Genomic DNA, 27,294 nt, shown 5'->3' with positions numbered 1-27,294 from the left:
TGATGGAGTCTAGCTGTCCTAGGGGGATTTTGACGATTTCCCAGAATATTAAGATGAGGATGCAATTACTACCCCCCCCCCAAAAAAAAAAACTCTTAAAAGTTTTAGATCCTCTGAAGGAATCCAGCATCCAAGACTTCCCTGGGGGTCTCTAATGTGGAGGCTGTCAGATGAGCAAGTTGAAGCTTACTTTTCAGAGAAAAGAAGTCCCACAGGGCCACTGGGTTTGAATAAACTTCCCTGAAGTGTTCCTGGAGCCTCATTAAATTCTCCTAGGGAACCAAGTGAAGGGATCCGAGGGACGGGCCTGGAATCTCAAATATGGTTTGGAGGCCAACTGTACCAGAAAGTCCGTAGTCCCAAGAGTCTTTAACAACTCCGGGAAAATATTTTGGTTGTTTTCTGATTTCAAGGTCAAGAACCCACGAATTATGTCAAAGTAGCATGAGCCTGATATTCAAATAAAAGGAAATGGAAGTATGCTGGCCATATGGCCACAGGCTGTCCTGAACAAGAAAACAGCAGAAATCCCATTACTAATGGGCCTGTCGTAATACGAATGTAGTACGTTCTGCTTCTCTTGTACTTGTTCTGAACTTTCAGAGACTCTTTCCTTGAATGTGGGACTTATGTCCAAGCTCCTATTATCCTAATATACATCAATTTGGGAGACTTGTGCAATTACAGTAAATACAAAAAAAAATGTTACATATTCTTAAATATTAGGGGAGTACAGTAGTACATGTACGCATTTATTTAGAGTCCCTCACTTATCTATCTCCATATATCGACCCTGCATCTATTGTTTAGAACAGTGAACAAACAGATCTAGCCCCGAGCTTCAGTTCATTTATGAGTGTAATGGCTTTGGAGAGCTATATACTGATGACATTTATTTTCCTTCCTACCCATAGGAAAATGTATTCTCAGAAAGTGGTGCACTCAAAATAATGTATCATCATCTCTTCCACCCTCCCTCCCTCTCTACTGGATTCGCCACTCAAATGGCTACTGTCTATATGACTGAGATGCCAACCATCCTTGCTTCATAAGCATTGTGTCACTGACTTCTCAATGACCCAGAAAAGACTCTCCGCTTTCCTGGGCCTAATGATTTTCCATTTAGACCCCCACTCCGACCCCACTCCCCAAAAAACCCCACATACTCATCCCAGGATTTCATGCTTACAGGGCAGTCATACATCTGAGTGTGCTATGAAAGTTATCTTACCTTTTGGTTCCCACTTTAGGATTCTGAGGTATATCTATCGTGTTCAGTAGTGAATCATGCTTCACAGCCAACCCTAAGTCTGCTATGGCACAAGTTTCACATTTTTTCACTAAGATATTCTTTGATTTTATATCTCGATGAGCAATAGCAGGTTTACCTATGAAACATAAGAAAGAATACTCATTTTTCCTTTTTGTTACTGAAGACTGACTCTCTCCAAAAGGAATCATTTTGAAGACCTGGCTCAAATGTCACCTCCTAAGACAGGTCTTCCCTGTCCATACATCCCGATTCCCAGTCATTCTCCACAGAGTACTCCATTTTGCCCTCTTCATAACCCTTATTACTATCTAAATTATATCGTTCATTCACATGTGGTTTTTTTCTAAAAGATTTTATTTATTCTTTCATAAGAAACAGAGAGACTGGCAGAGACATAGGCAGAGGGAGAAACAGGCTCCTCAAGGGGAGCCTGATGCAGGACTCAATCCCCGGGACCCCTGGATCACGCCCTGAGCCGAAGGCAGACGCTCAACCACTGAGCCACCCAGGTGCCCCTTTACATGTGTGTTTAATTATCTGTCTCTCTCAACTAGACTTTAAGCTGCCTAAGGGCAGTGCCTCTGTCTTACTCATCAGCATGTCTCTGATGCTTAGAACACTAGGTGGCACTTAGTGGCCACTAATAAATTTTTGTTGCATGAACAGGGAAAGAATTAGCATTGCTACATCCACATTAGAACATAGCAAATATTCTCTTATAAAACAAGTTTCAAACTTCTACTACCCTAGACCAGCAGTTCTCAGATGTGACCCCCCAGATCTTTGGGAGTCTTGAGACTCTTTTCCAAACACATGTCTATGTGATGTTACCTTTTTTCACATACTTCAACAAAACAATATGATGGAACAACTGAATGAAGAATATGCATGAAAATCCATACATTAAGTCAGACAGTAAAGATATTTGCAAAAGTGTAAAACAAAACCATCACTTTCACTAGGTTGGTTTTGTATTATAAAAAAAAAAAAGATCCAAATTTTTGAAACTTATTTAATATTTAATTGATTAATTATTAAGCAAATCAATAAATAATTTTTCAATTTTTCAATCTTAGCTTCTAATATAGTAAATATTAAAAGATAGAACCCAAACACATAAAAACCTTTGGGGTCCTCAATAATTTTTAAGAGTTTAAAAGGATCATAAATCCAAATTTGAGAACCACTGCTCTGACAGGATAAATGACTTTCTAGAGTAAATTCTCTATTAACTCAATAAATAGAAAAGACAGTGGGTATTATTTGGCCTCTGAGAACATGATAAGTAAATATTTTTTCAAGATCACATTACCATCTCCAACTATTTTATCTATCAAAGGTAAATATTTAAATTATTTATATTCTCTGAATATAGAGCATTTACCACCAAAGCAAGATCTCCCAGGTATATACACTAAATGGCAAAGTTGGAGCCACCCAGTATAAAAATATTATTATGGCTAACATATAAAATGATGAGTATGTAGATGAGAGTTGGCTATACCATGATAGTACCCTCAGCTTTATAAAGTACCTTAGTGTTCCTTTGATCACTGTTTATTAGTGTTAGTTACATTTGATCATTGTAATAAACTGAAATACAGCAAAACACTAAAACACAACTTGATGTTTCTATCCTCATACTCAAGCAGAAAAAACTTAGAAAGAAAACGCATACCTTGTGTCCCAACAATCTCCATATGTAGGTGGGCCAGACCACTAGCTATTGAAAGTGCCAGTTTGATCATGCCAGCCACTGTCACTATGTTTCTATTCAAATAGTCATATAAAGAGCCCAGCTCGTGATATTCGGAGACAAGCCAAAGTTGAGTCCAAGTTCCGTTATCTAAATGGGAAAAAGTCATTGTATTGCTGTAAGTATATGATGAGGAAGAAACCAAAAGCTTTTAGCAACTGTCAGCATTTAAAGTAAATCTATGTTGTTAACAAAGCAAAGTTAATTCCTTTAGTGATGATGCTGACAGTCCAAGATGGCAAAGTAAAATTTCTCAACGAATCCCTGAAGATATTGATGTACTGGGTCCTGTTGTATGTACCCACCATAGCTACAGGAAGCTGTGAGAGTGGTTCTGACCAAGTGACAACTCCTTTCTTATTCCCTCTATGTATTGATAGTACCACATTCTAAGAGGAATTACTGACAGCTGCGTTTAGGCTCAGTGCTGTGCTATAAATTATGGTGAGCTTTTAAGAAAGATTGTTTCAGCACGAGCCAGAAATGCACCAAGTTTACACAATGTGTTATTACTGTAATAAAAGCTCTAAAAGTCTAAGAATGTTCACCTTGTTCACCTTTCAAAATACGAAGTCGATTTTCTCCAAAAGCTTGCGTTAAAGAGTCAAATACAGTTATTAGACATTTTCAAATAATTTCCTTCGTTTAACCAAAAGCTAACCCAGCTTATAAAATATTTTTAGCAGAACAGAAATTAGCCTAAAACTTCTCCAGGTATTAGAATCCCTAGAGTTAGCTTTAGCTTTCAGAATAGTGTCTACAACAGCCCTGGGCAGTCCTGACCAGTTCTGACGCTCAGAGAAGGGAAGGTATAATGAACATTTGCTAAGGACTTTTCTATTAAATGCTTTATGTACAAAAGCTACTCTTAGTTCAAATATTTAATTTCCAAATCTGGGTAGTGATAAAATTTCCTAGGAATACAGAAATCAACATAGCATAATAAAGTTCAGTCATAAACTGACCACGTATAAAACTAATTCTTACTCATACCTCTCTCTCTCCCTGCTCAGCACCAAGGGCTGTCTTGCCCTCTCACATCAACGTCTTTGTCAGACAGTTGACTAACAAGTGGAACTATAAAAATACCACAAAAGATTTAGAAATGAGAATGTAACAGGATGTTAGCGGTCATTTGAAATCACCCACAAAGCCACTGGTAAGTAAGCCAGTGACAGAGGCAGACCTGTTAAACTGAAGAAGAGACAATCAAGGATGATCTTTCTTGGGCCTATTGTTTTATAATCAAATAAACATCATGATTAAATTAGCCACATCAAAATAATCCATATAACTAAAGTCATTACTGCTTTGACAAGAATGCTAATTAATCTAATCAGTAGGTGCAGTTCAGCTCAATTTTAGCAAGGAAAAGAAAAAGTTCAAAGCTTACTAAGAAATATCTCATTTTTGATAGTCTGGATATATTTTCAAAGTATATATATATATATATATATATATATATATATATGAAGTTATGAATTTGGAAAGAACCCGTTTTGTTCAAAGCTCATCTTGGTTCTACTCAGTTTATACCTGGCAAATCAGACAACACATGCCATCAGCAAACATAATTATGGCCAAAATGTACAATAGTTCTAAGCCCCTCTTTTGTCATCTACTTAATAAGAATCAAGCTTATACTAGACAAAAATAACCATAGATTTTAATTTTTATAGGCAATGATGGATCCCTGATATCCACAGATAATCTATGTTTTAGATAAAGGTTGCAATCTCTGCCTCACCAAAATTTTTCATGAAGTATTACTGATTTGAATAAAAAAATTGATTGGGTCAAGTTTTGCTCATCCTTGTGCCCTATTTCCCTCTGTTATGGGAACTGATGCACAGTTAAATGAGTAAAAGCTATGCAAAAAGAAGAAAGAAAGCATAGGTAACCCACAAACTATATCTAGTCCCCGATGACTCAGGGATTTATGCCATATTTTATGAATACTGATTTAAATACCAGAACATTGCTGCTCTGTCTTGTGCCACAAAACTCAAAAAGTCACACTGTTTGGGGTTGTTGATGTTAAACCTCAAGATATAATTCATATTCAAAGTACATTAATAGAAAATTTCACTAAAATTAATTTGCTTGCTGCCATTCTGTGTTCATGGAAAATGTGAGTCCTGGAGTCGAAGCCTATTTATATAGATGATAACTACAGTCCTAGCAAAGGTGAATATTCAGCTAGCACTTGCTGGTATGTCTGTACCAGTTATTAAAATATTGAAATATTTCTGTCCTCACTGGCTAACAGTTGGTATTCAAAATTCCAATGCCTTTCTTTGCCCTAGATACACAAAGCAACCTCCTCCACCTCCCACCACACCCCCTGACAAGATGCTTTCAGATCTCTGGGCAAATAAGGCATAAAAGTTAGCATGGCAGGGTTTCCCCAGGACTCTGTGCCAGCCGAAGGTGCTCTTCTGATTGGTTGATTCCTGTGACACACCAGTCACCCAATATTTTAAATATCAACCTGGCTATGGCGTCACTATGGTTTCATATTACTTGTTTGCCCTGCCTTTATTTATTGTATGGCTCTGTACATTTATCTGTGAGGAAGAGGAAAAGCATTTTCTACCCTCAATAAATAAACTAGATTTTTATGTAGATTTTATTAAAACAAAGAAATTATTTATCTTGACCTGATGATAGACAGAACATATTTACTTGCTGAACCCAATTACATTGAAAATACCTTTGTTGTCAGCAGCAATGAAGCCAAGTATGTTTTCGTGTCTCAGCATAACCGTCTGGTAAATCTCTGCCTCACGAAACCAAGATCTTTCATCTCTGGAGGAGAATATCTTTACAGCCACATCTTCCCCACACCATCTTCCATGCCAGACCTCACCAAATCTACCTTTTCCTACTATCTCCTGAAGCACAATCGTCCTTGCAATTGTTCTTTGAACCAACAGAGGTAGACCTAACCAAAGAAAAGATGGAATTGATTAAAAACAGGCAAGTGTCAGAAAAGAACTGTCATGATGACCATTGTTTTCTCATAAAAAGGCAAACATTTAAGCGCTTTCATAATCTTACCAATTTTGAAGAACTAAGCACCATTATACCAAACTTTAATGTCAAACCATGCTCAAAAAAACCCTCCAAATTCTAAATATGAATTTCTCTTCTCACATTCCCAAATAAAGATTTCTTGAACGTAGCCTACTGATACAGATACCTGATTTTCCAAAACTGTTGCAAATCTCCCTGATTTGCCCAGAGAGCTAGTCAAGTTACTAAATACACAAAGGTCAAAAAAAAAAAATTGCCATTAGCCTCTAAAAAAAATGCATTGTTTCTAGTACAACTAGGGAAGCAGAAGAATCCCTTGTGAGTTTTTTTTTTAAACCAAGTTAAAATTGCACAGTGAAGAATCAGATTCAACAATCAAGGGAGGTAATCATGTTACACAAAAAGCAAGGCATCGTCATAGAAAATAATCAAACGAAAAAAAAAAAAGAAAATAATCAAACGGGTATCCTTTGTGAAAAAAAAAATTCAAAGAAAATATATTCTGAGTGTATGTGAAAAGTTCAGGCTCTTTGAACCAATAACCCCCCCACCCCGCCCCTAGAATTCTATCCTAAGGGTTTAATGCAAAACATAGAAACACTTACATCAAAATATTTGATACATTATTATTCATGGGAAATAGAAGGGAAAGTTTGAGATAATAGAAAAAGGTTAAACATAGTGCAGCGATTAAGAGGACAGATAAGAAAGACCTAGGTTCAAATTTCAGCCGTGCCACATGGTAACCACAGGCAAGTAACGGGATTTCTCTGAGCTTCAGCTTCCTTAGATAAAAAATAGGGGATATTACCCCTGTCTCATAGGGGTAATACAAGAATGAATAAGCATGTTAAGCACCTAGCACAGTATCTGGTAGAGTACACGCTCAATAATGGTGAGCCCTTAATATTCTATCTTGGAACAGATTACTTCGAGCAAATGATAATGATGCTGCTGCTTATGAGGAGGCATTTCTTAATGACATGGGAAAATACTTTTGCCATAATGTTAAATGAAAATAGCACAGTAAATTTTACCAGCCATCTAGGTAAGTGTACCTAGCCATTCAAAATACGCACAGGAGAAAGACTGGAAAGGAGATTTGCTAGATGCTATGATGGTTATTCCTATTTCGTGGAATCAGGGTGAATCGTGATTTTCTTCTTTCTAATATACATTTTCTCAATTTCCACAACGGGTACTTATTACTCTTATAATTAGAAGAAAAGAGTTAAGAGGTTACAGTAGAAGTTTACTCTGGGAAGTCATGTTTAGTTATTATCCTCGTACTCAGATGGCTTGGAAACTCTCATTCTGCAGCCCTGTAAGCTCTGCAGGCTTCGGCCTCTGCTCCTGAAACGAGCCGTGGTTTGTTCAGATGTTCTCCTCTCCATGAGAACCACCCACTGTGGCTAAATAAGCACAGACTATAAGGTTGCTATTATGGATCTCAACAATTAGTCATAGAGCCCCATAGCCAGAAAGTTCTGAGATTGTCTAGTTCCACTTTATCATTTTAGAGCTGAGAAAATCAGGGCCCTGCAGTAATCCAAGACTCGCCCAGAAATATGCTTTAGTGGGAGGCCGACCTTAAACTAACATACTGGTGTTCGGTCCAAACTCTTGATCTCCCCATTCAGTGGATGTGCCTGCTGTCCTCTCCTGTTGGGAACACTTCCAGCAATAACTCTAAGGGCTGTTTCTACTGAATACGGTCAAGTTTACTACTTGACGGCACAATAAAAGTTGTACTAGCAATTATCAGGTCAAACTGCAATCTCAATCTCTCTCCTCCCTTCCCCCAGCCCCCCCCCCACCCCCCCGGGCCCAGTCTTGCAGGCACACACTCGCAAAAACATCACCATTGTCAACTGCAACCAACAAGAGCTGACCAGAGAGCTGGATAAGCCCATGTTTTCAAACTGCAAATTGACCAAAGCACAAGACCAATGCCACAGACCGTAGACAAAGTAAGACAACATCGAAGGTACTTAGCACAGCAAGTAAGCTAAGACACTAAAACTCTGTAAAAGCTGCTTCTGTATCTTTCCAGGCAACCACCTCAAATAATCTAGTTCTTGTTCATAGGCTTAGAGATTTCGTTTAAAGATACAGAGACTTCAATTCTTCCTGTAGGTTCATTTTAATTATTATTATTATTATTATTATTATTAATTTTAACCAGGGTTTGTAGAAGGGAATGCCTGTCTGATGGGAAGGCATCTTTCGGGAATGTCACCACCTTTCAGAAATGTTACATTAGGACAGGAAAGCAGTGATTCCCCCAGTCTCTTAGGAGCCACCTGAGACACCATCCATTCACAGAACCAGTCCAGCAGCACATCAGTCCACTCTCCTTTCTTGCAGGTATCACATCTCTTTGAAATATGTCCCTGACCTGGTCAGGAATAAGCTTCATACTGTTCACTTCTTACCCTCTAACAAACTGCCTTTGCCTAAAGTTGGCTGGCCAATTAGGAGAAGCAAAGAGGGAGCAGAACCACCTGATTTCCTCCCAATGAATGAGCTTTCGTAATGGAAACCTCCCTGCAGCTAGACCCGTTCTCTCTGATTACCAAAGGCTGCCATCAGCTACTCTTGGCCAGTGCTCACTGCCACATGGATGTGGATGTAGCTGGCTTTGAGAGAAAGTGCCTACAACTCTTTAGATTTGGTCATTTAAAAAAGTCATCTGGGCTTGGATACATTTACAGCTTTCTTTTTAAGAATGATCTTAGAATAATCTAAAGATGAGAGTCCAGCAGGCATTAAATCCAGATTTAGATTTAAAGGTGCATAAAAACACCAAAAATCTTAATGTTCATTTTTTTTTTTTAATTTCATGCCCTGGCTCACGACTATTTTCTTAAACTAAATAAATATCCAGTCTCCGGTTATAAAATCTCCACTACTTTTATTTGAAAAGGAAATTCTTAGTCATCTTAAATATATTCAAGGAAGAGCTCTAAAATACATATTTCTACTTAATGTCTTCAGAGGAACTGAAATGTTGGGGGGCATTAAATAGATGGTTATTTAATCACTTGAACTTTATAAAGAAATTATATTAGAGGAAGTGGGCACAAATCAGAGCTCTCTGTGTTCATATTTTGTGCCTAAAATGTTACCAGCGTTCAGGAAATTAGCCAGCGCTGGGCCTGGGATGTAAAGTCAGGGAAGGAATGAGTACTACATCTGAACAGTTTTACTTTTAAAGGAAGAATGTCAGATTTCCATGCAATAGTTTAATTTGGAATTTAGTTCTATAAAATTTTCCTGGTATGCCTCCTTTGAAAACCTGCCACCTCCTTTGTGGCATAAACATTGTGACCACTGTCAATGACAGAGCAGGCGATCTTGCCCCCAGAAGCAACAGACTACCTGGGCTCTGTGAATGACAGAACTAGGCCTCTCTTTTCTGGACTCTTTGGTGAGTCTAAAGCTGCTTGATGTTCACTACAGATGCTCATACAGATGCTACCGCCCCTCGGTCATCTGCCCTTGTTAACTGTGCTTGTCTGGAAGCTCCTAAAGGCCAGGGGCTGTGGAGTTTCTGAAAGTCTGTTTGGGGTAATCATCCTTAATGACCCTTCCAAGCAAGAGGGGGACCCAGGGGCTTCTGAAGTGACCCCCCCCCCAGGCTTATCCTGGTTCACATTTCCGCTGTACCACATGCCAACAGGATTTCTGGACATATACATGAGGAACGGGCATTTTAGAAAGTCTGGTATTATAGAGAAATCTGCGTTGTCGCCAGAAACCCAAAATGCCCTCATACAGCTTGTGCTACGAGACTCATTTAGGCCATAAAACAGCTTGGTATTTTGAATTGCTTCACCAGGGGTCCTGGAGTTCCCCTGGTTCTGGAGAAGAACAGAACTATCATAGCATCTTAGCAAACGCCAGCCCAGCAGTGCTTGCCGCTCCCTACCATCTCCGCTTCTATGCTTTAAGAATACATTCTTGGGGGCCCTGGGGGGCTCACTGGGTTAATCACCTGCCTTCGGCTCAGGTCATGATCCCAGGGTGCTGGGATCGAGCCCTGCGTGGGGCTCTCTGCTCAGCGGGGAGTCTGCCTCCCCCTCTCCTCTCTGCTCGTGCTCCCTGTTGCTATCTCTGTCTCTCTCAAATAATAAATAAATAAAATCTTTAAAAAAAAAAGAATACATTCTTGATCCTAATTTCAGGTCGGCTCCCTGTTCACTTCACACACACATCCGGGGCGGGGGGAGGGGTGGGGGTGGGGAACTATGGATTCTGAAGACTTTGGTTACACCAAGCAAAGACACTGTAGGAATTCCACTTTGTAGAACTGACATCTTTGCCTCAGAATTCAGCTCCCTGGATGTGGTGACTTTTGTGCCCATGAAACATCCTAAGAGAGCAGCAATGATTACTACTGACCGTCACGGAGGAGGGAGAAGGGGAACTCTGTCTTGCTTCAGAAATAAATTCTGAACGAATATAAAAATGAGAATCTTACTACCCAAAGGCAGAAAAGGCAACGGGGAAGACTCCAACCTTCTGGCCCCGACAGCGTGTTTCTTCATCAACCCCCCAACAGGATGCTACGGCACGTCGAGCCCTCTGAGCCATACAGTTCGGAATAATCGCGTCCTTGGTGTTAGATCTTTTTGACCAAGTCTCTCTCACTGTGAAGCGGCGCCGAGCACCTACCGGAGCCGGATCCAGAGGCCGCCACGTCGCAGATGAGGTCTTGCAGGGTCTTGCCGGCGCCGACGAGGGCGCGCTCGGGGACCGCCTCCTCCACGTTCCGGCGCCTCCTCTTCCTGCCGCCGCAGCGGCGCCCCCGGCGGGCGCACAGGGTCAGGGCGGCGGCCGCCAGCAGGGCCCCCGGCACCGAGACGGCGGCCGCCAGCTGCACGGGCCCGAGCCCCGGGGCGTCTGGGGAGGCTTCGGTTACAAGAGAAAGCACAGGAGCGTAAGTCAACCAGCGGGACACTCCCCGAACCCGGACTGCCGTGGGTCGCGGGGTCGGGCATCTGCGCTGCGGGGCTCGGCGGCCCGGGGCGGGGCGGGAAGGGGCGGGAAGGGGCGGGGCGGGAGCATCCCCGCGCCCGGGGCACGCGGGCCAGGGCGGCTTCCCAGAATGCTCGAGGCTCGACGGGCACTGGGGGGCGCTGGACGGGATGAGCACCGGGTGTTATTCTGTGTGTCGGCAGATTGAACACCAATAAAAAATAAATTTATTATTAAAACATAATAATGATAAATAAAATCCGCCGAGGCGGGTGACAGCTGTTTTCTCCCCATTTCCCGGCTGCCCTCCCGCGGAGCGCAGCCTTCACCCCCCCCCAGCCCCGGACCCCGGGCGCCCGCGCTCTGTCGGGGGCTCCCGCTCCGGGCCGGGGGGCCAGGGGGGCCAGGGGGGCCGGGGGGCAATGGGGGGCCGCAGGGGGCCGCAAGGGGCGGACCCGGGGCTACGGGAGGACAGGCCCCCCCACCCCCCCACCCCACCCCGGCTGCGGGACGGCACGCCCGGGAGCCCCGAGGCCAGGCGCCCCCCAAGCCGGGCAGCGCAGGTGCGGCCCCCCGCCCCCTCTCCCCTCCCGCCTGCCCCCTCTCCCCGGCCCCTCTCCCCTCCCCCCTGCCCCCTCTCCCTCCCCCCCGCCCCCTCTCCCTTCCCCCCGGCCCCTCTCCCCTCCCCCCTGCCCCCTCTCCCCTGCCCCTCTCCCCTCCCCCTCCCCCCCAGCGAGCTGCATCTGCGGGCGAGCGGCCGGGCGGGAGCTCACGTGCAGGGCGCGAGGGCGGCGGAGCGGGCGGGCGTGAGCGAGCGAAGCCGAGGGGCCCTGCGGTGGGTCCCGGTCGTCCTCCCCCCCCCCCCCCCCCCCCGGTTGGCCCCGATGCCCGGCTTCCCCCCCGCCCCGCCCGGCCACTCCCCTGTGTCTACCCCGCGAACGGGCGCTGGGGGCGAGCAAGCGGCGGCGCCTACCTGGGCCCCGGCAGGCCTCGAGCACCGAGCACCGGAGGCCCTGCCGGCTTCGCTCTCGGGAGGGAGGGATGAGATTTTTAGTTTTAGAAAAATAAACGCGGTGACTGAAGCCAGGCAGCGCAAGGATGTAATTAAATTTGCGGGTCTGACATGAAAACACAGCTAGGCACTTTTTCCAAAGTTCATCTTGCACTTAAGAAATCTTAATTTAGGGAAAACAGTGATACAGGAAAAACCCATTTGACAGATATTTTTCAAAGAAGTAATTTTGACCCTTGAAATGAGCACATGGTTCATTTTCTTTTCGTTCGCCAAAGACAGCCTCAGGATCCATTTCATGTCATTTCATCCCCAAGTCCTATCATCAGGGACGTTGGTTTTCGTTTTTAATAAACCTTAGGAAGTATTTTGTAGGATATGGGAACACAATTCTGGAGCCTCGGGTTCTCAAACATCACAGAAGTAGAAGGACGCAGGCTTTGGAGAAAGAGAAGCCAAAGCGAGCCGACGTTGTTTTCTCCATCTGTGGCCTCGGTGCCTGGAGCAAACCGAGGGGACCCCCCCCCCCAGGCCTGCAGACGACCTCTCTCCAAAGCAGCAGCACAACACCTGCCCCTTACAGTCTAAACAAATGACCCTGCCGACAAAACAGACCTCGTGAATTAACCATTCCTCCGTCTCCCTCCTGTACGACGACAATCCTGGAGAGCTTATTACATTAAATGCACTTACATTTTACTTAAAACATGTCAACTGGAATATGTAAATATAAATTTAAAACAAATATTATTTCATTCTCAAGGAAAAGGAATCAAATTCCTCAAAAATGTGTTCATAAGAGTTTCATTATAATCCAAAAAACTAGGTGGGGTTCTTTTTTTGTTTGTTTTTTTGGTTTTTTTTATACTATCCCTAAGTAAAAGATCTTAAAATGTCACGTGAACTCTGGAAACAAACATAATCCCTGCTCTTCTTACTTTGCCCAGGAAATTCTGGCAGATAACCAATGTTCCTGCTCCAGGTGTTCCAGGATTCCTCTGAAGGCATCAGAGGTTGTACAGGTGCAGATGAGGAGAACTTGGCCTTGAATGTCCTCATGACAAGGGACTAAAAGAGTTCTCGGACTTGACTTTGCTTTAGAAATCATTAACCGTGGTATCTGCCACTTCTAACGTTTGCTGTTATAAAAGAGTTTTATTATCCATTTCACAATGATCTTTCATATCTACATTTCAAGTTGTGTCTCTATCTTTAGGTCCTTCACCATGGTATTCTAGGAATCCTATGAAAGCCACAGAAAGCGCCTAATCACTTGGAACCTCCATAAACATCTAAATTAAACAAGTTTTTAAAATAAAAATAAAATTTAAAGAATAAGATTCCGCTATAGATACATTTATATGATTATCTTATTTCAATATATGTTATCAGGGGCTATCAATATAAACATTAGAGTTAAAAAGCTTATTGATTGTCTTCATTTTAGTAAAGCCCTATTAAGCAGAGCTCAGATCATCACTATGGTAACCGATAAAGAGGCAAAAGGTCAGCAACCCTGAAAATAGAATAAAAGTGTACTGCTCTAGTGAAGGTTACTGCTCTCAAAGATGTTTATTACAGATGGGCAATGTTTCTACTTTTGTGAGCAAATTTACTGATAGGCGTTAGTAATAAAAAAAGATTACTCAGCTAGAAAAAGGCTAGAAGCAATATCCAGAAAGAGCTCCTTCAACACTGAGCAATTTTTAAAGCAAACATTTGTAAGGCCATCTTCTAAACCAAATGTTGATTGTAATCTCTGCAGGAGATAAATGAAAAAAAAACTGTAGTCTACACCCACCGAGTCATGGCAAAAGGAGATAGTAGTGTAGTTAAGAACACATTTTAATAAGTTACCTTATTAAAGTTATTTATTTATTTTTTAAGATTTTTTTATTTATTCGTGAGAGACACACAGAGAGAGAAAGGCACAGACACAGGCAGAGGGAGAAGCAGGCTCCATGCAGGGAGCCCGACGCGGGACTCAACCCAGGGACTCCAGGATCACACACTGGGCCAAAGGCAGACACTCAACCACTGAGCCCCCAGGGATCCCCAATAAGTTACCTTTAATGAGCACATTGTTTCCTAGCTGGTTTTACATTCTAAATCACAGGACAACTCTTATTATTCAATAATTTCCAATTTGAGATTGACTGTGCCAAATGAAATGCATTCTCCATAATCTGAGTAGCTCCGTCGGGGACTATGTTAAACCCAAAAGTGAGGGACGCCTGGGTGGCTCAGCGGTTGGGCGTCTGCCTTCAGTTCAGGTCATGGTCCCGGGGTCCTGGGATCAAGTTCCACCTCAGGCTCCCTGCGAGGAGCCTGCTTCTCCCTCTGCCTATGTCTCTCTGTGTGTGTCTCTCATGAATAAATAAATAAAATCTTTAAGTAAAAAAACAAAAACAAAAACAAAAAAACCTAAAAGTGAGATTTGGGGAGTGCTGCATTGTCCACTCATGTTACTTCACTCCCTAGCGAATTAAATAGAAAAGAATGGGGGTGGGGGAGCACTAGCCCAGATGGGTGAGAGGAGCCTCACTCACAAGTATCTTCCCTATATAAGCTCTATAATACACTGAACCAAGTCAACACAGAGAATGAAGTACTTACAAGGCAGGCAGAAGGGTTGACCAGATGGGGATGGAAGATTTTGGATAGCTGGAGAGAGTCATGGGAAAGGTAGATGGATGTAAGAAAGATAACACAAAACAACAACAACCAAAAAGGAAGAAGGGAGGAAGGAAGGAAGAGAGAAAGAGAGGGAGGAAGTGAAAAAGGAGGACTTAAAAAAAAAAAAAAATTTGGTGTGTGAACTTTGCAACTTCCCCTACAGACCTGAGTGGAACTGTTGATGAAAGCCAATGGTCACTGCCACTGCTCAAATAAATATCAGGACTAGTTTCGATGCTTCAGCTTCTCCTAGGACAGCGCCTCCTTGCCACTCCCTACTTCCAGCTTTAGGTAAGCAATCCTCAAGATTAAAAGAAAAAGATAATATGGGTATGATCCCCATGACCCCCATGTTTCCTCCTCTGCTGACCTCTTCTCTTTCCTTATTAAAAATAATTTTTATGATTACTGATGTTTATGAGATTTATGTGACCTTTAAATTAATTAATTTATATCTTCTTAGCATATGCTATTAGTAGGAGATGACTTAGAACTAAGTGGAGCTAACATAGAACTAAACGATCTATGGACAGATCAATTGTTTCAAATAGTCCATATTGACCATTGGCACGGAAATCTTATAGAATGTCTGTTCCACGTAGAGACACATTTCTTCACTACATTTGAATGACCTTCAACTGACTACGAACTAAGACGTTACAATGGGGTGAGGAACTGTAACTCTTTGAAAAGGGGCATCTGGATGGCTCAGTCAGTTAAGCATCCAATTCTTGATTTCAGCTCAGGTCATGGTCTCAAAGTTGTGAGATTGAGCCTTGAGTTGGGCTCTGTGCTGCATGTGGAACCTGCTTAAGATTCTCTCCTTCTGTGTCTGCTGCACTGCCTCCACCAACTTAAAAAAAAAAAAAAAGCAGCTCTTTGAAAATAGAGTAACTGAAGAGATATGTGCTGGCTGGACAGTGGTTAAAAAATAAAATCAGGGCAGCTCAGGTGGCGCAGCGGTTTAGCGCTGCCTTCAGCCCAGGGTGTGATCCTGGAGACCCGGGATCGAGTCCTACGTCAGGCTCCCTGCATGGAGCCTGTTTCTCCCTCTGCCTGTGTTTCTGCCTCTCTCTCTCTCTCTCTCTGTCTCTCATGAATAAATAAATAAAATCTTAAAAAAAAAAATTTCAGACGGGGCATCTGGGTGGCTCAGTGGTCGAGCATCTGCCCTTTGGCTCAGGTCATGATTCCAGGGTCCTGAGATCAAGTCCCACATCCAGCCCCCCTTGGGGAGCCTGCTTCTCCCTCTGCCTATGTCTCTGCCTCTCTCTGTCTCTCATGAATAAATAAATAAAATATTTAAAAAAAAAAAAACTTCAAAGAAAACAGAGGTCTCCATCCATCCAAAGTGAAGTTTTGTAAGACTTTACAAGGTTAGTGTTTCCTTCCCAGAAGCCACTGGAGCAAGTAGCCTAGAGAAATTGAAGAGAATCCAAAACACTCCTAAAGAAACCACAGGCAAATTTAATATTAAACCACTCTTATTCCTTTCATTAAAAGTTTTGCCCCAAGTGAAAAGATACCATCCTGCAAGATAACATTCATGAATGTATAAATATCAAAGTCTTCAACTGCCTCCTCACCCATTCCCCCTACAAGGAAAAGCATTTCTTTTTCCAGCTTGGAGCGTGTTCTCAGGTAGTAAGCCAACCAAAAAAGATAACGGTGCTTGAGATGCTTTCTGACGGGTCTGCTTCTGTCCTGGCACATGGGGGAAATGCCACCAGGGTCAACTGAATGCTGTGGTCCCTCCACCTACCCTTTAAATCCTCTATTACACAGGTACGTGACATCAATGAAAGGGTCTTTGTTTAGTTTCATTCACAGGTTTCTGGGGGAAATCGTGGAAGGAATACATGCAACTGAAACAAGAGAATACGTTGCCTCTAAGACATATTGTTGTTCATGAGCTCCACAGGAATAATTTCTTTTGTCAAAAACAGAGTGGCTAAGCATGGAGAAGTCCCCCAAATCTTCCTGATGAACCTTCTTTAACCTGCCATTTCAAATCCTCCTCAAATGTGGATACTGTCATTTCAAAACATTTGCTTGATGATAACGAAAATACATTTTGAATCGGTTTCTTACTGCTCAACTAAAGGACTGGCTCCAAACGGATTGCTTTGTATAATGTTGCACTGAGAACAACTGTCTAGTGAAGATGCCAGAAAGTCGGGCACAGTCCACATCCTCATGGAATTTAAATTCTACTAAAAAATACATGATCCATCTAGGGAACAATTCCAAAGCAATTCCAAAAGTAAAAATATGAAGACAACTTTACATAAGAGCAAGGGAAGTGAGAGATAAGAGAAAGAGCATGATGAAGAATTCCATTCATGATCAATCAGTCCAATAGAAAACAATATGGAAAAAAATATGGAACATGTACTTACTACACTTACTCACATGAAGTAGAATGGATCTCAGCTGCTAAGTCAAAAATATCAGTTTTATTGGTCTAACACTCCTATGTAATTCTGCACTCCCTAATTGCAGGCAGCCCTCCACTCCCTGGAGCTTGTCCTAGTTTCCTACTTCTTCACAGTGACCCTTAAGTGATAAGTGTCATCAGGAATAATCCAGGTAGAAGTTAATTCGGTTAGATCCCTCCAACATACTCCACTATAGGGAATAGCAAATGGTCACCCTTCTCCACAGAGCAAGAATAATCATGTCGAACAGGTTGTTTGTGATCAACATGAAGCTCAAGTACTGAACGAGGGCAGCATATCTTTTAATCTAGGGACACCTGCGTGGCTCAGTGGTTGAGCATCTGCCTTTGGCTCAGTTCATGATCCCGGGGCCCTGGGATCGAGTTCTGCAGCCGGCTCCCCATGAGGACCCTGCTTCTCCCTCTGCCTGTGTCTCTGCCTCTCTTTGTGTCTCTCATGAATAAATAAATAAAAATGTTAAAAAAATAATACCTTCTAATCTAGAGATTCAACTGGGTGAATGAAGGGGACAGAAATAACAAGAGCACTGATCTCTGCCTTTTAACTGGATCAGACGAGCTACGGATGGGCCATTCCACTGTTCAGTGCTCAGAGAATGGCTATTTGCACATGCTGTCTTCCCCTGGAATTATTTCATGATTTTATAGCATGTGGGTCGCACTGCACCTGAAAGTATTTCCTGTATAACAGGAAAGTATAACACTCTCCTTGTGTTATGGGGCTTCTGGGCGTAGGTGAGGAACACTGGGTATCTCCAAATCTTCTCTTGTCCACTTTTGTCTGAATTTAAGAATAATGTTTTTACACATTAAGGAATTAGAAATGTGAGATTGAAGAATATAATCTTTGACTTGGGGTCTGTAGAACTTTGAATTAAACAGAGATGAGATTAATCAAATGTAGAAAGGAAAATTTAAATCAGCTCCATGGTTTTTCTCAACTTCAGTGCATCCACCCAGAGGTGAGTTTATCTGTCATCAAAACACATATTCTCAAATGATACCTACTTGTAAAAAAATTAGATAGTAACTATTCAAGGAATATTTCAGGGTTTTTTTTTTCTTAAGCCAAACTTTTACATGGAAAAAAGGAAAAATCCTTGAAAGTAGCACCCACATGTCCTATCGCAGTTCCCCCTCGTTCAGAGAAGGCATTTAAAGACATTGACCACAAGGGAGAAGTTACACTTCTCTGTCCTGAGGCTCACACTACTATAAATTCTCCCACAGCATACACAGTCACACAAAGTAGCTCATTCACTCGGAAAAGACTGGTGTGAGATGATTCTATTTTGACCCAGTCCAATATCCTGTACATAATAATCACCCAAAAAGGATTTCAGTAAACAGGTAATAGTATTTACATAACTGAGAGAGTAGGTGCTCACATAGTGTGAAATTCTCAATTTAGAATTAGTTATAAATTTACTTCCAATTTCCTATTACATCCCTATGAACAAAATTTCATAATTGAAATCAGTGTACTTGTTTCCTGGGGTAGGAAATCCTTCCTATATTAGACTTTAGAAGCACAAGCTTGACTTCTTTGTATCCTTATATTTCAGAGCACTTTCCTAAATATAAAAATCATAGCACCTTTCAGTTTACGGAGGGAGAAAAAAAAAAACCCTGTCTGGCACACCTGTCAGGTGTGCACCGAGTCCTTGGAGAATGAGCTATAAATGGATTTGTTCATGTGATAGCAGAACAATTCCACAAGGGGTCCCGTGAGTATTTCTCAGCATGTAGATGTCACCTTAGACTGACTAGAGCGATGAATTGGTTTAAAATAGAAAAGCATAAGAAAGTTAGAAAACAACAATGCATTTTTTAAAAGATAGTAGATCACAAGACCTTTAAAGTCCCAAAAGAATAATATGATCAGAGCGCAATTTATATACTTATAGCATCCTTTAAAATCATTAATTTTTGATCAATCTAATTGTACTGTTTTGGCAGTTTATCTTCCTTCAGATGTTATCCTTCAGTTTGGTTGAAATGAAAGTCTAATTTAGACATGGACCTAATCAATATGCATTGTTTACCTACCCTGACTGATATAAATAATCAATTTCCCTTTTTCTCTTTACACATCTGAGAACAGAACAGGAAGGTGGAAATTGTACTGAGGTTAATAAAGCACCCAATATTTTAATGTTGTGCGTGTCTTTTCTTTACTGAAACCAATTATCTGGAAAGCAAAAAAATATAATAGCATTATTAAAATAGTGTATGAAACCTGAAAGGAAATTATTAGCACATTTACCCTTTCAAGTGCTGTATGTTTTGGTAGCAAAATGGAAACAAAGATACCTGGAATTTGGATGTTTTTGTTGAATAGTCGATTTCCATATGAAAGGTGGTAATTAGTGTGAGCACGAACTAAATAGCAATTCCTATCAAAATTAACCCAGTAAATACCCAGCTTCTCTTGCCGGGGCTTCCTGACCTTATCCCCGATGACTCTTCATAGAAATTTTTAGAGTGCTCTCAATGCTATCTGATATCACAGCTATTTCTCTGAGCATGTCTCTGATGTCACCTAGAGTCACAAGAAATCATGTTACAAACCGAAATGCAATCCAACCATGAGAGAATCAAGCCACAAAATGCGATTCCTTCACAAAGGAGAGACATACGTCTTAATAATCAGGAAGAAAAGTGAGATCTAAAATTGTATTCAACAGAAAACAAAGGGTTGCAGAAGGGGAGGTGGGTGGCGGGATGGGGTAACTGGGTGACAGGCACTAAGGAGGGCACATGATGAGATGAGCATGGGGTGTTATATGTTGGCAAATTGAATTTAAATAAAGTTTAAAATAAAATTGTATTAAACAGAGTAACTCAACTATGCTAAAATAGAAATCTACTAAACTATTGATAGTGGGAACTCTAGGCCAGTGGGTATAAGCTTGCTACACACTGGGGCGCCTGGTGGCACGGTCGGTTAAGTAGCCAACTCGTGATTTGTCATGGTCTCAGGGTCCTGGGATGAGCCTGCATCCAGCCCCAGGGGGAGACCTGAGTTGGGCTCTGCACTCGGCAGGGAATCTGCTTCTCCCTCAGCTCCTTCCCCCTGCTTGGTCTCTCTCTCTCTCTCTCTCTCTCTCTCTCTCTCTCTCGCCCCCTCTCTCTCTCTCTTAAATAAACACATAAAATTGTTTTAAAATAGAAAAGGCTTGCTACACAGAGACAGAGTGAATAAACAGGGAAAGCCCATGTCTGCTAAGGAAGACTGAGTTACTTCTCAGCTTCGACCACCAAGTAGACTTCAAGGATGCCATGCCTGATTGTTCAAGGCAAGCCAGATATCTAGAAGTTTTATAATAAAACTCTTAATTTTTAACAATGTCATGAAATTCATGTTTCTTTCCTTTTGCTGAAACTGTAGGTCAAACAAACCCAGTCTGTGAACCAGCTATAACCCCAAAGCAGAAAGAACTCTGGAGGACTTGTCGTTTCTATGTTCATTGGAACTGGGTTTAGCCACAAATAACAAAGGAAATCAGACAGCAGTTCCTTTTTCTCTTTCGTGTGAAAGTAATTTGAAGATGGGTTGTCCAGGGTAGGAGGGTAAGTGGTCAGCCAGGACCTCCCATGCTGCCACGCATATGGCGCCACGCATATGGCTCTGCACCCTCGTGGTCCGAGGGAGCCACTGAAACTCCACCCTCTACACCCAGGCAGCATGATGGAGGTGGCATAAGAACGTATCAGTTCTGTTTTCACGGGTCTGCTCAGAAGTTTTCCAAAACACTCCTCTGGCCACTCATCCCATTTGCCAGAACCTAGTCATACGGCCACACGCATCAGTAAGAGTAGCTGAAAATACTGTGTTAGGTGGACAGCTGATATTATCAGCTAAAAGTCTAGGGCCTGCTACTAAGTGGGTATTGGGAGAAAACAATATGTCGTTGAAACTCTTATTTACAAGCATGATAAACCTTGATCTATTAGATTTTTTCGGTAGAAAAAGAACATATGTGCAAAGAGACAAGTCAGACTGTACAAGAATTGATAAGGAGTTACATAATGTCCTCAGCTGTTCAGCGCTCCAGTACCAACTTAGATGTTAATAGAATGTGCCACCTCAACTCAAACAACTTTGAAACTTGATGTTTTGTTCTTCTTTTATTTTTAAATATAGTGAATATACAGAAAAGTGCATACGTACATAGGTTGAGTATAAAAAGACTGATAAGTTCCCATGCATCACCACCCTCCTTCATCCCCTTTCCCCCTCTGCCCTCACTCTGAGATACTCCCACATGATTACAACCTTATTCCCTCATCAAGGGTAACCTTTACTCTGATTTGATGAAAAATGATTTCCTTACCCTTGTACTGTGGTTCCCAGAATCCCTTTTCTTATATGGTTCCATGTTCAAGTTGGCATATTTGCATACATGTTCAAATATGAGAGTGGCATGTAATTTCCTTTTCTTATATTGTCTTTGTTGGGTTTTGATATCAAGATTATGCATAAAATGGGGCACCTGGTGGCTCAGTGGTTGAATGTCTGCCTTCGGCTCAGACCGTAATCCTGGTGTCCTGGGATCGAGTCCCACCCACATCAGGCTCCCCACAGAGAGCCCGCTTCTCCCTCTGTCTGGTCTCTGCCTCTCTCTGTGCCTCTCATGAATAAATAAATAAAATCTTTTTCAGAAAAGATTATGCATAAAATGAATGAAGGAGTGTTTCCTCTTTGTCTACATTTTGGAAGAGTTTGTGTGAGTTATCTGTTTCTGGAAGTTTGTCAAAATTTTCTGGTAAAGCCTCATGGGCTTTGAAATTTTCTTTCTGGGAATATTTTTCACTACCTTTTAAAAACTATGGTCTTTATCATCATAAGACTATTCAGATTTGATTAATTGCAATTTTCTAAAAATTAGGCTGCTTGAAAACCATATTGTTTCAACTCTATATGGTCTCACTAATTATTTTATCTACTTGTTCTATCAATTACCAAGACTGACTTATAAAAATCTCCCTCTGAGATTGTAGAATTCTGCATTTCTCCTTATAGATCTCGAAATATTTTCTTTATTTTTTAGTCGCATCCTTAAGTCCACAGAAATTTAAATTTATTAAGAATCTCTGGTAAATTGAAACTTTAATCATTACAAAATGACCCTTCTTAACTCTAGTAATATTTTTTGCCTTAAAGTTAATTTTGTCTTCTCTTAATATAAAGAAGCTAACAGGGATGCCTGGGTGGCTCAGCAGTTGAGTGTCTGCCTTTGGCTCAGGGCGTGAATCCCAGTCCCAGGATCCAGTCCCGCATCGGGCTCCCTGTGAGGAGCCTGCTTCTCCCTCTGCCTCTGTCTCTGCCTCTCTGTGTCTCTTGTGAATAAATAAATAAAATCTTTTTTTTTTTTTAAGAAGCTAACATTTTTTGTTTTAATGTATGTATGGTCTGTCTTTTCCATCAAAATAACTTAAACATTTTTGTAAACTTTCCTTTTTCAAGACATTTTTAAAATGATACTTAATTGGATTTGTTTTCTCTAGTTTGGTAACTTTTGCTTAGTCTATTTACATTAAATTATTTACATTTAATTATTATTGGCATTTGGATGCTTTCTTTTTGTCACCTCTGTTACGCGCTTCTCTCTCTCTGCCTCTCTCTCTCGTTACTTCTTTTGGATAGTTTTTATTGTTTTATTTTTCCTATTGTAGATTAGAAGGAACGTAGTCACACTCTACTCTTTTAGAAGTAATTTAGAAATGACAACAGAGACATTTCAAAGCATAAGGATTAACAATCTTTTTACCTTGACAAAAAAAAAGGCCCTTAGAAAATTTTAATTCCATTTACCCCTCTCTTGATATGTACAGTATGCTATTTTTATACTGAGTGACCATTTTATCTCTATTTTTAAAACCCTAGAAGACATTGCTGCTCTTGTAGATTAATGCTCTTTAGAATTAGTTACATAGTTAGTACCTTTTTTTCATTCCTCCTTGCATGCCAGAACTTTGGTACAGTTCCTTTCTGCCTAAAGTTCATCCTTAGAATTTCCTTAATCAAAGACTTTGATAATGTTAAACTCACTTATTTGTGTTACTTTGAAAATGTCTTTTACTTAACCTCATTCTTTAAAGATATTTTTGCTCTGTAGAATTATGGATCACCAGTTAATTCCTTAGAGAATATCGAAGATATAATTCCATTTTTTCTCTTTTTACTTTTTGCTATTGAAAGGATATCAGTTCTTCTGTAACTCCTTTGAATTTCATTTACCTTTTTCATCTGTCAACTTTTAGGATTTCACTTTGTCTTTGGTGTTCTGCAGGCTTGCTATGCTATTTCAAGGTTTGGCTATCATTTTATTTCTTCTCTTGATATTGATTGAATTTATTGGATTTATAGATTGCTGTTCATCAATTCTAGAAAATTCTGAGCTGTTAATTCTGCAGAGACTTTTTCCCAAATATTTCTTCCTTCTCCTAGGACCACTGTGTAAAAGTATACATTAAATCTTTTTATGCATTCCTCTATTTGTCATTCTCTCTTCCATATTTTCCATCACATACTCTCTGTACTACTCCATACAAAAAAACTTCTGAACTCTATATGAGATTCCTAATTCTCTCCTTATACTAATTGTTATTAAACTCATCCATTAAGTTTTCAACTTTTGTTATATTTTTAATTTTAAAAAGTTTTATTCTGTTATTGTTCAAATCTGGTAGGTCACTTTTTTATAATATTCTATTCCCTAAAAATATTTCCAAATTTCTGCTGGGTCATGCTTGCTGCCTTGCATCCCTGTGTGCTTGGGGTGCTTATTCTTCACTATGTACTGTTCCTGTCCTTGAAAAAGTATCTATTTTATCTGCTTGAGGCCTAGCATTAAAGTCTCTTTCTCTAGAGAGCTAGTACTTTCTTCTGGCAGACTTGGGAGTGAGAATAGTCTGGGACTGCCTTAAAGAAAGTTTGTTCTCTGCAGAGTCCCCGTACCACTCACTCAAGCAATGGGAACATAGGCCTAAAATCCATGTGATGTCCAGGCCCTGTGCATAGCTTCGGAGGAACAAGTTTTATGTTTGTCGTTCATTGCTCCTGTTCTGCTTAGTGATAAGCCCAAACCTGCCCCCCTGGACTTAGAAGGAGATGGGTTTATATCTCATTTAAACCTGCAATAAGCAAAGAGACCTTTGATATCACTGCTCAACATGGTGACTTCTATTAGATGATCTAATTTGAGCAAATTGTGTTTCTTGACCTTCGTCATCCTTCAACCTTGAGATCCTTAATAATAAAACTCAACACGTTCCATATTAGAGAAAGCAGACACACATGAGGAAAAGAGTATCAGATAAAAGTATCAGAAAGTCATATAATACTGTTGTAAAAATAAGAGTGTTTACTGGTTCATATAACAAGAAATCTGGAAATACGCTGATGACATTGTTGAGTTTCTTTGTTAACAAATTTTAGAACCAATCTACCTCCAGATTTCCTACCATGATGAGTTAGCAAACTGCCTTATTAAGACATTATTATCTAGGTTTCTGGTACTTTTAGTAGAAAACATCTTGACTGATACCTTATTCTTTTAACTTACGTAAATCTAATGGATGGAAAAGAATGGTTGTTTTAATTTGCATCTCTACAGCTATGAGTGATGTTGAACATCTTTTCAATACTCTGACCACTTAGAACATTCTCTTCCATAAAATTTCTGTTTGTGTCTCTTGCTCACTTTTTCATTTAGTGCCCCCTGTCCTTCTCTCTCTCCACTCTCTTGCCATGCACAGGCACATAAACACACGTACACACATATGAGCTCTTTACCTTCTCATGGTTAATTTCCTTCCAGTCACACATACTGCAAATATTTCTATGCCATATTTAACTTATCTTTGGTTTTATTTATGTTATCTTTCATTACTCATTTTTATTTTAGTTTGCATGCAATTATATCTCTTTTCCTTTTATAACAGTTGGATTTCCTGTCTTATTTAAAAACAGCTTCCATACTATAAAGTCATAAAAATCTTTTTTCTAAATTTTCCTCTGACATTTAAATTGTTTTATATTTCACAATTAGATATTTAATCAAGCTGTAATTTATTTTTGTATATGGTATGACACTGTGGTACAGCCCTGTTTTCTTCCAGATGGATAGATAATTATGCCAGCATCATTTCAAAAATAAACTATCCTGGAATTTCCATTTCTGCCAAGTTACACTTTAGATGTCCACAGAAGCCCTTCTTGGTACAGCATACACAAAAATGCTGAATAAAATATAAATGAAAAAGTCTTTTTTTTTTTCTATTACATGATTAAGCTTGTTGGAAAAGAAGTGAATTGCTCAGAGCCACAAATAAAGCAAAACTCCAGAGAGACACTTGAGCACTGGGACTGCTATTTACCCTGGAGGCATCTGTCAGCTTCTGGTGGTTACACAGCTCACCAGACTGGAGCACAAGATCAGAAGATGAAACATGGTTCCTAAGACAACGAAAGGCCAGATCAGAGATCCTCATATAAATCAGGCAGCTAAGAATGGCATTACAGTGGAAATAAACAACACACAAAGTGTTCTGTAGAGAGAGACAGAATCTGAACCTTGACTTTGATACAGAAGAAAAAAACCTTCAAGAATTTCTCCCCCACCCCATGTATATACCATAGAATACTAGAATACAGGGTATATACCCCAAGTATGTACTAGAGGCAGGCTTAGAGCTTGAATTCATATTATATGTTGGGGCTTCTCCCTCTGCCTGTATCTATGCATCTCTCTCTCTCTCTCTCTCTCTCTTTCATGAATTAATGAATAAAATCTTTAAAAAAAAACTAAACATATTATATGTTGGCCAAAATAAACCTAATTGAAACAATGGGTTTCAGTCGGTAGATCCCCAGGTACCTAAAAGAAGCTACTGTACATCCTCTCTAGAGGAACATATTTTAAATACAGGCCCGAAAGTGTCCTACAGATACAGTTCCCAAAAACATGAGCTCACATTCAAAAATCACAAAACACAAGGTAAGCAGCCACCAAAATATGAGTCAGCAAAATAAAAAAACAGCACATCCAAACCCACAAAAACTGTAAATATTAAAACCATCAGAGATTCAAACATTAGAAAATATGGGAGAAAGATTTTAAGAGACACAAAATAGATACAGAAGGCCCAGCTCACACGAACTCAGTGAAAGAATTGTGAGAAAAACTGAAGAGAACCCATCAGAAGACTTGCAGACAAAATCCATCATAGAGACACACCCAAACGCCTTCCAATGCGAATGGAACCTATTATTATGTGTTTACCCTACTTGATTCCCCAGCTCCCCACCAAGTGCACAGCAATTTGTGGAAATAAGTCTTTTATTTTTGAAATGGAAGAATTTATCAGTTACTTTGGAAGACAAATTTTCTCTCCTAAATTCAGAGGAAACTGAGAGTGGACGATTGCAGGAGTTACTAGGCAGGAAGCTTCCTGAAGCCTGGAGTACTAAATTAAAGTCAGAGCCGGAGTCAGAGTGAGAAAAGTAATATCCAGAAAGGTAAGCAGATATCTTGGGAATTGCAGATAGCTATTCTTATCTGATCTAAAAATAAACAGGAAGGATACATTAGACAGGGAACACTACATAAAGTATATGTCTCTCTTGTTTAACCGATTTGCATGGTCTATATTCAACTTTTAAATATTTAGCACTAAACTTGTTTTGTGAAAATAGTAACATATTTGCTGTTAATAAAAATGTGAACTCAAAACACTAGTCAAATAAAAGGCTATTTTTTGGAAATGGATGTTGTCTTTCAAAATTTTATATAGGAAAAAATCTCTAAATATTTGTGATAATACTTGAACTTGGAAGGTCACTCCAGCGACATCAAAGATACCAACTTCAATAAGCTTCAGGGAAGGAGGCAAATTTTTTCTGATATTTTATCTCTATCAAACTATAAAATTGCTTCTATCCCCCAAATTATTAACTCCTAAAAATTAAACCTGTGTGCAATGTCAAAGAAAAAAGTATGTTTTTTAAGGGCAAATGATTGAATTAAATGTGATCTAAATCAAACCTTGCTTACAATTATCTAAATTAATTCAACTTAAATCTAATACAACTTAGT

General features: G+C 40.4%; 1 protein-coding gene and 1 long non-coding RNA gene across 11 annotated transcripts in view; one reads left to right on the top strand and one right to left on the bottom strand.

Annotated features, from left to right (window-relative positions):
- Positions 1-6,213, top strand: part of LOC144304816 (uncharacterized) — a 60,569-nt gene extending 54,356 nt beyond the window's left edge. For 4 of the 7 annotated variants that reach the window (XR_013371785.1, XR_013371784.1, XR_013371786.1 and 1 more), the window contains 2 exons: positions 4,043-4,188; positions 5,758-6,213. This is a non-coding gene — a long non-coding RNA (uncharacterized LOC144304816). Of the gene's footprint in view, positions 1-1,645; positions 1,797-4,042; positions 4,189-5,757 lie in introns of all 7 variants that reach the window. The other 3 variants (XR_013371787.1, XR_013371783.1, XR_013371781.1) reach the window with 1 other exon arrangement.
- The window catches only part of ACVR1C (activin A receptor type 1C), a 79,615-nt gene that overhangs the window by 15,904 nt on the left and 36,417 nt on the right, over positions 1-27,294 (bottom strand). For 3 of the 4 annotated variants that reach the window (XM_077883402.1, XM_077883404.1, XM_077883403.1), the window contains exons 3-6: positions 10,743-10,979; positions 5,743-5,973; positions 2,952-3,119; positions 1,232-1,388 (exon numbers count right to left, since the gene is read on the bottom strand). In XM_077883402.1, the coding sequence (XP_077739528.1) occupies positions 1,232-1,388; positions 2,952-3,119; positions 5,743-5,973; positions 10,743-10,979 (793 nt within the window). The remainder of the gene's footprint in view (positions 1-1,231; positions 1,389-2,951; positions 3,120-5,742; positions 5,974-10,742; positions 10,980-27,294) is intronic. The other variant, XM_077883405.1, reaches the window with a different exon arrangement.

The sequence above is a fragment of the Canis aureus genome, chromosome 34 (assembly GCF_053574225.1).
Source record: "Canis aureus isolate CA01 chromosome 34, VMU_Caureus_v.1.0, whole genome shotgun sequence".
Lineage (NCBI taxonomy): Eukaryota > Metazoa > Chordata > Mammalia > Carnivora > Canidae > Canis > Canis aureus.
Note: the sequence above shows the minus strand (reverse complement) of the source record. Positions and strands in the feature narration are given on the sequence as shown.